The sequence below is a fragment of the Centroberyx affinis genome, unplaced genomic scaffold (assembly GCF_046629955.1).
Source record: "Centroberyx affinis isolate AG114_WGS23_722 - 3 ecotype Tasmania unplaced genomic scaffold, CSIRO-AGI_Caff_v1 ptg002726l_1, whole genome shotgun sequence".
Taxonomy (NCBI): domain Eukaryota; kingdom Metazoa; phylum Chordata; class Actinopteri; order Beryciformes; family Berycidae; genus Centroberyx; species Centroberyx affinis.
Genome location: NW_027280894.1, coordinates 158,785 through 170,951, shown reverse-complemented (window position 1 = coordinate 170,951; position 12,167 = coordinate 158,785). Strand labels below are relative to the sequence as shown.

The window sequence follows — 12,167 nt, the reverse complement described above, 5'->3', positions numbered from 1 at the left end:
TGTTTGGGGCAAATGGAGACAGCTCATCTCTATATGGGGCTTGTGTTTTCGTCCCAGGCCGTCTCTCTCCTCTCTTCACTGTGTCCTTTAGAGACCTTGTGTGTGTGTTAGGAGAGAGAGTAGGGAGAGCGAGAGAGAGAGACACACTGAGAGAGAGAGAGTGAGAGAGAGAGACGCAGGGAGGCTGTAATTCAGCCTGCTAACCCTGCACCGGTGAGGCAGTTTCTAGAATTTACCGTGACCAGGGGTGAGCCAGCAGTCCACCTGGCTGCCTCCCAAATCCCCCTCCTTTAACTTTCCACACCTCCTTCATCCCTCGCTCTTTTCCCTCTGTTCCTCCATCCCCCGCTCCCTCAGCTTATAACTCAACCCCATTGCGGGACCATTAGAACGGGCCCCCGAACAGCCTTGTCTTATGAATTTGCACGCATATTATTTATTTATTTGTTTATGTATTTTGAAATGATGGGCCTTCTCGGCGCTCTATTGCCGTAGTAAATAAAGGCTCCTTTTTTCAAGGCCGTGACAGCGGGGGTAGAGGCATTTCGAATGATGAGAAGCACCAATTCACTGCTATGAAATACTGCCCCCGCTTGGTTGGAAAGAGAAGTGATTGTTTTTTTTCCCCCCTTGTTTTATTTATCCGTTGATCATAGCCGTCAGTGCAGCACCATGGAATCGATCGCTTCCAGCATTCTCTCTTAATATAATTCGACGCTTGTGGAGTATTTTATTATGGGGACGGATTTTAATGGGGGCCAGATTAATACCTCTGTCACAGAGGCTGATTCCCTCCTCCCCTCCTCTCTCTCCTTCTCTCTCTGTACTGTACTATATAGGCGATCAGAGACACAGGCCCATGGCCTTGATGTGAATGGCAGCCTATAAAGCCTACAGTCAAACTAAAGTGCTGTACCCAGCTGCGTTTTGAAGGGTTAGTGGGGGAATGTGCGTCATCTCTCATATCTTTCCCCAAGCCCCTGCCAGCTGCATTATTATACCCAAAACATCACTTCCTAATTCCCTGCTATCATTTCCTGGTTAGAGCCCCCGCTCCCCCGCCATCCATCCCTCCCTCTCTTCTCTTTGCCCAGATTGATCATCCACCACCAGCTAGCAGGTGCCTGTGGGTGGCATCTCTCGGATGCCAGTCTTCCCGCTTGCAGCGGCGGCTAGCTGCTTTTTTTGTCAATGTGGCTTTTCTTTGCACTACTGCTACGCCACCACAGCTAATTTCCTTTGAAGAGGCGACAGCTGCCAGGAGAAGTGGGTGTATAAATGGACGGCTAATTACTCATGTTTTTCTGGCCTCCTCCAAAAAGCAAACATTTGACCGCATTCTTTGTCTGCAGTCCCTCTGTCGTTTCAAGGCCTCTGTCTCTATTGGTTCTGATGGGTCACTAATCACCCACAGACGCTGCACTGGCTTTGTCATGATGCGTGGCAGCATTATTAGAATTAACGCGGTTTAAAACAATGGCGGCCTAGCCTGGTTGCCACGGTGATGAGTAATAACAGCCATTAGAAAAATAATTGGGATGGCGGTGGCAGGCCCTGATGGCCCCCGATATGAATCACAATATTGATGCAGGGAATGGGAGCAATAATGACTACAATTAGTGGTAATTGTCAAGATTTTTTTCTCTCTTCCATAGAGTTCCCTTTGTCTTTATCCCCTCTTTGGTTAATTCTTGCTCCCTTTAGTTCAACATCCGTAGTGTCTCTCTCTTTTTCCCCCGATGTGATGAATATGTAGGGTTTGGAGTATTGCATTAAAAGAGATTAAAATCGAGGGGCAAATTAAATTTGGATGAAGTTGGAGGGATTGGATGATGTCAGAGTAGCTTAATTGCAATATGCCAACCCTGTCTGTTCTCAGACACTCATGCACACACACACACACACCTACATGCACACACACACACACACACACACACACACACACACACACACACACACCTATTGTACAGTACAGGCACACACACACATACGTACACACCCATACACTTTCAGTACACGCTCAGTTGCAGATATAGACATTTATTTGGGCCCAAAGCAGTCAAGTCAGCAACTCTTGCTATGGCAGCTACCATCTGTTTGTCTCACAGTATTTCCTGCCTTCTGAAGGTGTTTTACAGAGCTCAGAGACACTGCTAGACCCAGCAGTGAAATATATATAGTCCCACCGTCTTTATCGACAGTCCTTATTGCCTGCTTCATCACCATGCTTCAATATTGATGTTACTCTTTTTCTAAACCCTCCCCACGGCCACCACTTCAAGTTTGCCAGGGAGAGCGGAAATGCAAATGGGGATGCAAATTGGTAAATACTAGTTTTGGGAGCCCAGCAAGCCGGTTCTCTCTTGGAGGCAATCACATCCCACTCCTGGCTGGAGCCATATGACTAATTGCTCCACAAGTCATTTGAATTCAAACAGCGGAGCTCGGTGTCCATTGGCACAGCGGGAGGAGTGACTCAGCCGAGCCGTGTCAACAACCTGACCTACGAACTAGAGAGGCGCTCCAATCAGAACATAATCAACCTCCTCATTACTGACTGTTGGGCTGTCAGCAACATCAAACAGGCTCCCTGCTGTCTCTCACCCCCTTTGTCTAAAAAATATTGTGTTCAGGGGCCAGACAAGTTTGTTTGAAAAATGAAGTGTGAAAGATTGTGTGCGTGCATGTGTCTCTGTGTGCATTTGGGTTTCTGTTTGTGTGTGTGCGTTCATGGGTGAGTGTGTGTGTGTTTGAGAGTGTGTACGTGTGTCTGTGTGTGTGTGCTTTTGTACGTGCATGAGTGTGTGTTCCCGTCCGTGTGTATCTGCATGTGTATATTCTCTCATAACAGACACCGCCAGGGAGAGATAACCCCCTAGCTCTTTCCAAATACCTGTAATAAGAACCGTTACATCAGTATAATGGAGCGTAATCAATTGGCTTAGCACCTGGATGAGAAATGGCATTAAGAATGTGTGAAGTGCGTTCATGGCTGCCGCCCTGGTATCACGGCTCTGCAGTGTGGCCAATGTTTTCACACCAAGTTGGTCTGCAGCCACATATGATAATACTGCCGTTTAAACCATTAATATACACACAGGTGGTGGTAGGGCTCCAGTCCAACCAGCGATCTCTGTGCATGTGTGTGTGTGTGTGTGTGTCCATATTGCTGATAGACAACCACCCGCTGAGGCATTACGCAGTCAAATGTGTGTGTTGATACATTTTGTTAGACAAGCCTGAGGCAGTAGGGTTGTTTGTGTGCGTGTGTGTGTGTGTGTGTGTGTTTGTGTTTGTGTTTGCGCGTGTATTGGATTTCTAAGGATGAATGGCAGTAATTATAATCATTCCTATTATAATCATAAGAACGCATTTTTCACGAGGACACTCTTTACTTGTTGAGTACCTCAACCTCTTCTTTCTCTCCCTCTCCTTCTCTCTCAATCTCCTTATCTCTATCCTTCTGTGTCTCCTCCTTTCTTCTCCTCCTCCTCCTCCTCTCCCTTTCTCCCTACTTGGCTCTGTATGATGAATAGGGAGAAAATGAAGGATGTTTTAAGTACCTTGTTTGGAAGGTTACAGTTCTATCTCAAGTGAAGTGGAAATTGAACATCTCTCTTTCTCCCCATCTGCTCCCTCTCTCATTTACACTCCTCTTTCTCCCTCTCCACCACCCCCCGCCCCCCCTTCCCTCGCTTTCCCTCTTTCTCTCCGTTAGCACGTTGTCAGGCAGTGCAGGCAGAAAATGTGACGGTGTTGGAGGGAGGTACGGCCCAGATCTCCTGCCGCCTGCAGAACTATGATGGCTCCATTGTGGTCATCCAGAACCCCCGCCGGCAGACTCTCTTCTTCAATGGCACGCGAGGTGAGTATATGCGTGCGTGTGTGTGTGTGTGTGTGTGTGTGCGTGTGTGTAAGAATTTGTCTGTGTCGATATGTTTGCCCGCAGCCACAGTCAAAGCCACACTTTTAAACCCATTAACAATGACTCACCGACATTTCCACGTTTACAGTTTTTTTCTTCGGCGCAAATGTCCTCACTTTCCCTTTGAAACGATTCCACATTTAAAAAGTCAGATAACTGCAGAGGTAATTTGGAGATGGATTTACTCTCTGCCCTAACAGTGTAACTGCTTTAACTGTTTTAAAAGCATGGTTCAAAGCTCTCTGCGTAATCCACTGTTAACCCCAGTGATGAGATCACCACTTATTACAGCTCCTCATTAGAGCATGACCTTGGCAATCACATGTTTTGTTAAAGGCAGCTTTATGGCAAATCATCATTGTAACCGATATGATAATGAAAGCAGATTTCATCAAAGGCCTCGGGGTTGGCAAACATTACATGTTTTCTTTTTTTTAAACTAATTAAGGACAAAAGTTGCCACCCTAGCCAGATTTTCTAGATTGTGGTGCCTCCAGAAAACCTCTGAGCAAAAAAAACAATGGTGAAGGATATTTACCACGCTCTTTGAAATTTGTGTCTGATAGCTTAATTGCAGCCGCATTTTATTATTAAGTTCTGTGGTGTAGTATTGTAGTTCTTCATCTATTACATAATTTATGTGATAAAATAATCCTTAAGATATTAGCTGAGGCTTGCCAAGGCTATTGTGTACAACTGTGGATTGTAACTGTTTTGATTTAAATTAGGGCAACTTTGAATATATTCAAAATTTCAGTTTTTCAGTGGTGATTCAAACTTAAGAAAAATTGTCACTGAAACAACCCAAGTGAGTTATTCAGTTAAAGTAATTCCAAGGACAAATAGAGAGCAGCACAATCTTTCATTAACAAATAATAAGGGCTATGTTAAGTACTTACCTGACAGATTTAACATGAAATACACTTTGAATTGAATTGACTGGTGAATCAGAGAGGCCACAGAGAGATTAGTAATGTACCAGCTAACTTCTCATTCAAGGCAGATTTTTAAATTTCCCTCATGGCTTTGAGCTCCAGGTAGATAAAGAACCCCTTGGCAGCAAGGACCAGACCAGAGAACAGCCAGTCTCACACAGTCTTCAAACCAGCTCCATACTCATCAAATCTAAATAATATGGTATAAAAAATTTAATGTGGCAGCAGGGTGATCTAGTGAGTAGATAGACCACCGTTCAACCAGAGTGCCTCAGTTCAAAATTTCAACCTGCTGATGTGGAGGGGCGGCAAGTGAAAAGAGAATTTCCCTACAGTGATAACTAAAGTACATAGCACATTATTATTATATGAAGATAAAGTAGGCTCGAAACATCTGCGAACCTGTAGAACAGATTTGAATTCGTGTTTTGCAGAAAATATATGCAAACCCTCTATCTTTTAACTTGAATGCGAAGAGGGAGATTCACCAATGTGCAGAACGGTTTTTGAATGCCTATTTGCAAACATGCGACATGATAATTTTGCACGTGTAATTTTGCACTTGAACGCATTTTTAAAATGCAACTACAGCTTAATGATTACAACTTATCCTGCCTGTAATTACAGCATCGCATGTGTTGAATTGGTGCTCTCTTACTTCTGCACCCCTCTTGGGAGCAGTCTGTGTCAAAGACGTAGTCACAAAAAATATTCTTTACTCCCCACAGTATGCCGCCATTAACCTAAGGTACTGCACACAGAAGAGCTGCTTCCAACATCCACCGCTACAGCCTCCAAATACTTTTGTTCTGCAAGCCGCTCTTCTTCTTCTTCTCTCATTACGCACCATGATCACGGAGCGACCATAATTAGGCTAGGTGAGGTCGTTGCTTTGGGAAACCTTGCTTTCAACTCTCCCCCCAATTCTATCAGATCAGCACTACGTTCCATTAAGTATTTAAACAGAGGCGCCCTCTCCCACGGGACACGGGCTCGCACCCTTCGGAAAGGATGATGAAGCCTAATCAGAAAAGAGGGAGCGCGGGGGGAGAGAGAGAGAGAGAGAAAGGGAGCGAAGGGTAGAACGAAAGAGACAGAATGAGAAAGAATAAAGAGCGGGAGAGAATGAGACAAGGGGCCGAGGGTTAAGAAAGACACGGCAGGCAGAGCGAATAAAGAGAGAGATTGTCAGGAGACGGGGAGAGAGAGCGAGAAAGCGCTGGGAAATGATCCAGAGGTGACGCGAGGTATAAAGTATAGATGGGTATACCCGTGACTAATTTGGCTCTTGTAAGCACCGAAAAGCCTCGTTGGGGACATTTTCTGGGAGCGTAAATTACATCTCTCTCTTTTCTCCCTCGCTCTCCGTGTTTGCTCTATCACTCGCTGTAGGGCTCTTCCATTTCTGCCTATTGCCCATCTGCCGCCCAGACATCAGGCTAACAAACCGAGGCTCTTTCAGTGCCGAGCCATTCCACACTAACTGTCCAAATAGCGCTGCTGCTGTAAGCCCGAGTGAATTGGGTTGCCGGGTTTGCGAGGGAGCAACCAGTAACGGGTGTGTTTTATGAGACTGTGGGCACAGATAGCTATAATAGAGTGGTGGAAGTGTCCAAATGGATCCTTTTTTTCCTGGCCGGTCTGTATCTTTCTCTCTCTCTCCCCCTACCTCCAACTCTGTTCGGCATGCAAATGAGACGGGACAATAAAGGTGAACTTGGACTTGAACAGAAGTCTGACATTTAGTTGCCATTTAGTGCAGAGAGGGAAAAAAAAAAAAAGATTTACCTATCTGTGGGGAATTGCTCTCTCACAGCCGTCCGGTGGAAGGGAAATTTGGGGGGGGGGGGGGATTAGTGTGGTACACTTCCAGGAGGAGTGGACTACCTCTATCGCTCCGGGTCTCTCTCTCTCTCTCTCTCTCTCTCTCTCGTGGATTTCAGTCTCTATCTATATTATTTTTCCTGCCCGTCGCATTATGTAGCAATATTAGTCTATTTTCTCTCATTCTTTGCCCTGCTATGGTCCCTCCTCATGCTCTCCCTCCCTCCCTCTCTCGCTCGCTCGCTCTCTCTCTCTCTCTCTCTCTCTCACTCACACACACACACACTCTCTCTCTCACACACGCACGCACACAAAGCCAGTGTCTACTGTAGTGTCTGTTTTGTGATGAATTATGCTGTGAGATGGTTGAGCGTTACATCAGGGAAGTGTCTGCCGTTTCCTCCCTGAGCTAAAGCCAACATAAAGGAGCAAAGAGAGGGATAGAATCAAGTAGAGACAGAGAGAGAGAGAGAGAGAGAGAGAGAGAGAGAGAGAGAGATTTCACAGTCAAGTCGATACAGAGTGAGTCTCGAGGATCTTTATGAGAATCTATGGACATCGAGCCACTGTCACCCACCCTGCTATTAGTGTTATTTGTTATTATCAGCATTTTCTCGCCGTCGATTCCACTCTCTCTCTGGTAACAAAAGGAAAATTGTTGCATGTTCACCTCCGCTCGTCCTCCCTCTCGCTGTCCCTTCTTTTCTGTCCTTCTCCTTTGTTCATTCGGGGGTTAGTGATTGCAGCGGCTCGTCGGTCAGGGGTCCAGGCAGCGGAATTAGACATTTTGAGGGATGATGTGTTTTTACTCCTTTTCAATCCTCCTTTATTCTCCATACTCAGAATTGCACCCTGTGTACAATTGTAGCATTTAATCAGTCAGTCCTTCACTGACTCAAAGGGCAGTACCACTCAGTTTAATAGCTTTCCTAGCATAATTTTTAATAACAATAATAAACTTTATTTGCATAGCACTTTTGAAAACAGAGTTGCTAAGTGCTTCACAGAAAATAAAACAATAATGATTAAAACCTAAAATGATGAAGAATAAAAACGCCAGACAGGAATTAGAAACGGGCTTACAGAGGAATAAACCAGGCAGTTACAAAGAGAATGAATAGATAAATCCTGGTGTAGAATAGTCCAATCAGGGCTTGGGAAAATGAACGACTCACTCTCAAAGCTGGAAATGAGAGAACCAAGACATCTGTTCTGTTGTATCAATGTACAGCCCGGAGCTGCTCCATCGAGACTGACTTTGTAAACTCTCTCTGAACTTTTTATATCAAACTGAGCTTTAGATTATAGCAGTACTATCAATTCCAAAGCAGAAAATCGTCCGGGTTGCTGTCAGAGCCTCTACTTCTCCCATGTTTTGCAATTTGTTCTCTGCAAAACTGTCCATTGGAGTGACATCACAAATTAGAGGGTGGTGCAAACTCTGCACTCATTTCTGGCTATGGGAGATAGAGGTGACTGTTCGCTAATGCAGAGCAAACTGTCCTGGGGCAGAGGAATAACTTATTTAAAAGTTGAAAATTTTGTACCATTCCCCTTAAATGGCTCCTGCTTCTCTTTTATGGACTTACATACTTACAACTTACATCCTGCATACATGTAAATCTATTGTATTTGTTTGTGTGTGAGAGAGAGAGTTAGTTTTGAGTCTTACATCCATTTATTGACCGAATAAGGGAAGTGTACGGAGTTATGGTCAGTTTCTTCTCTTTACATCAGCCAAGCAGCACATTTAATACAACCCAATCACACACACACAAAGAAAAACAAAAAAACAAGCAGAAATAAAGCACTTAAAACCAACCCAAAAACAAAACACAAAATGCTGTCAACCAGCCCCATCTCCTATCTACTCAGCTAACATAAGCCCAAGTGTTTTCGAATACGAGGAGGTCTCTTATTGTTTCCTAATAGGCAAAATCAATCTTTACTCTAGCTTTAACAAGACTCTTAAAAACCTAAACTACACCCCAAACAGCGGCCTAATTCTACCATTTGTTCACTACTCAAATATATTACCATCTTTCCTAGACCTAATAGAAGATTAATTAAATGAGATCTTTTGGGCTTGTTTTTTTTTTTTTTACTTTTGTAACGGGATGCGAGCATGAAACCTGACACAGAGAACACTTCCCCTAAATAACTAAACAAAAACCCAAGCAAACAGAAAAGAGGCCTTAGCCTTTGACACTCCATAAAACAATGAAACACTATCTCTCTGAGTAGAAAGAAAACACACTGACTACTGGCATTAGGGTTCAGGAAAGAGACAAAACAGCTATTACACCATCTAAAAAACTCCATTGCAAGTCTCCTGCCCACTTGGTCAGTAGCGGTGAACCCCCAGTTTTGCTCTCCGTGGGGTCTCGTCTCTGTTCTTCAGCTTTAACAAAAACTCTGTGAAACATTTTCCCCTCAGCTGAGTCCGGTTCCATATATTTCAGGTGCGTGTGTGTGTGTGTCTGTGTGTGTGTGTGTGGGCGCATGTACAGAATGTGTGTGTGTAATAATAAACATAATCATAAGCATTTTCATAGAAGTTACAAAAAGCTTCACATCCAAAAGAAAAACAACAAATAAAAGCCAGTTAGGTTAGTTACAAATAGCATACATTAACTAGAAAATTTCAGGAAATTTTGAGTGTGCCTGCTGCTTGGTGCGCATCTCCATCCCTCGCACACACACAAACACAAACAGTATGACAGTATTAAACAGTATTAACTGTCGACCTAGCCAATCACGGGCAGGTGTGACAATTTCTGCCCAGAGACCGAGTCCCTAGTTGCTATGGATACAGGCCCCCCTGTGGCGGGAAACTTTGAACTAATGTTTCATTAGCACTCACAATAAGCCAAGACTGTCCCCGAACAAATCCCTGTATCTCGAAAAGTAAAGCTTGCATCGAGAATGTTTTTTCACTTTGAGCGTCTCAAGACTTCACTGGCGACACTGATGTATGACATGTGTCTGTATGATTTTAAAAAAAGGAGCTGTGATAAAATATAAATCACCTTCTTTTCTTCTTCTCACTCTGGGTTTGAGCGGTCAAATTACATGGAAGCGGATGGGAGTGTCGGAAGGCACTCCCTGCCCTTTTGGGCGATTTATTCAAAAACCGTGGGTCCTATTTCAATGGAAGTAACATTGGGTGAGAGAGGACAAAAATGCCTACAATTTGGTGTATAAATCTTGCTTGTAGAGTGGAAGCTGTGGGACTAAGATGATAATGTTTGGAAGATTTCTGATAAAATTTGAAGGCGTGGAGCTAGAGTGTGTGACGACATCACGTGCTCTAGGTCTGAACATTCCGCGCAATACACACCCATTATAAAATCTGAAACTGTCCAAAAGTCGTATAAAACGTAATCTGCGATTGCGTAAAAACCGTAGTAGCTATTGAAAAGTGTCTTTAGACCAACAGAGTTCAAAGTCTTGTGACCCGTGTAAACTTTTAATCATGTTTCTGCGACAAAGTATGACCAAGTGGCGTGGCTCCAAAGAGGGGCCGATTTGATGAATTTGTACGATTTTTTTTCCGATTCTCCATTCATTTCAATGGGCCGAAAATCGCACGTTTTCGCACTTCGTGCGAAAACTTTACGTACAATCTCTAAGAAAAGTCATAGCACTTGATTCCCGATCAAGGCGCACGTTTTGATGTATTTTGAGGGGTGTCGCAACTACGCCCCGAGACTAGTTACATACCGAAGTTTTGCAAGGAAGAATAATAATAACTAGAAAATTTCAGGAAATTTTGAGTGTGCCTGCTGCTTGGTGCGCATCTCCATCCCTCGCACACACACAAACACAAACAGCATGACAGTATTAAACAGTATTAAACAGTAACCTAACTGTCCACCTAGCCAATCACGGGCAGGTGTGACAATTTCTGCCTAGAGACCGAGTCACTAGTTGCTATGGATACAGGCCCCCCTGTGGCGGGAAACTTTGAACTAATGTTTCATTAGCACTCACAATAAGCCAAGACTGTCCCCGAACAAATCCCTGTATCTCGAAAAGTAAAGCTCACATTGGAAAAATTTTTTCACTTTGAGCGTCCCGAGACTTCACTGGCGACACTGATGTATGACATGTGTCTGTATGATTTAAACTAAAGGAGCTGTGATAAAATATAAATCACCTCCTTTTCTTCCTCTCACTCTGGGTTTGAGCGGTCAAATTGCATGGAAGCGGATGGGAGTGTTGGATGGCACTCCCTGCCCTTTCGGGCGATTTGTTCAAAAACCGTGGGTCCTATTTCAATGGAAGTAACGTTGGGTGAGAGAGGACAAAAATGCCTACAATTTGGTGTATAAATCTTGCTTGTAGAGTGGAAGCTGTGGGACTAAGATGATAATGTTTGGAAGATTTCTGATCAAACTTGAAGGCGTGGAGCTAGAGTGTGTGACGACATCACGTGCTCTAGGTCTGAACATTCCGCGCAATACACACCCATTATAAAATCTGAAACTGTCCAAAAGTCGTATAAAACGTAATCTGCGATTGCGTAAAAACCGTAGTAGCTATTGAAAAGTGTCTTTAGACCAACAGAGTTCAAAGTCTTGTGACCCGTGTAAACGTTTAATCATGTTTCTGCGACAAAGTATGACCGAGTGGCGTGGCTCCAAAGAGGGGCCGATTTGATGAATTTGTGCGATTTTTTTTCCGATTCTCCATTCATTTCAATGGGCCGAAAATCGCACGTTTTCGCACTTCGTGTGAAAACTTTACGTACAATCTCTAAGAAAAGTCATAGCACTTGATTCCCGTTCAAGGCGCACGTTTTGATGTATTTTGAGGGTTGTCGCGGCTACGCTGCGAGACTAGTTACATACCGAAGTTTTGCAAGGAAGAATAATAATAACTAGAAAATTTCAGGAAATTTTGAGTGTGCCTGCTGCTTGGTGCGCATCTCCATCCCTCCCACACACACAAACACAAACAGTATGACAGTATTAAACAGTATTAACTGTCCACCTAGCCAATCACGGGCAGGTGTGACAATTTCTGCCCAGAGACCGAGTCACTAGTTGCTATGGATACAGGCCCCCCTGTGGCGGGAAACTTTGAACTAATGTTTCATTAGCACTCACAATAAGCCAAGACTGTCCCCGAACAAATCCCTGTATCTCGAAAAGTAAAGCTCGCATCGAAAATGTTTTTTCACTTTGAGCGTCCCAAGACTTCACTGGCGACACTGATGTATGACGTGTCTGTATGATTTTAAAAAAAGGAGCTGTGATAAAATATAAATCACCTTCTTTTCTTCTTCTCACTCTGGGTTTGAGCGGTCAAATTGCATGGAAGCGGATGGGAGTGTCGGAAAGCACTCCCTGCCCTTTTGGGCGATTTATTCAAAAACCGTGGGTCCTATATCAATGGAAGTAACATTGGGTGAGAGAGGACAAAAATGCCTACAATTTGGTGTATAAATCTTGCTTGTAAAGTGGAAGCTGTGGGACTAA

The 12,167-nt window shown here is 44.0% G+C and overlaps 1 protein-coding gene across 5 annotated transcripts in view; it reads left to right on the top strand.

The window, feature by feature from the left end:
• The window catches only part of cadm4 (cell adhesion molecule 4), a 146,340-nt gene that overhangs the window by 99,808 nt on the left and 34,365 nt on the right, over positions 1 to 12,167 (top strand). For all 5 annotated transcript variants that reach the window (XM_071535535.1, XM_071535538.1, XM_071535537.1 and 2 more), the window contains exon 2: positions 3,719 to 3,865. In XM_071535535.1, the coding sequence (XP_071391636.1) occupies positions 3,719 to 3,865 (147 nt within the window). The remainder of the gene's footprint in view (positions 1 to 3,718; positions 3,866 to 12,167) is intronic.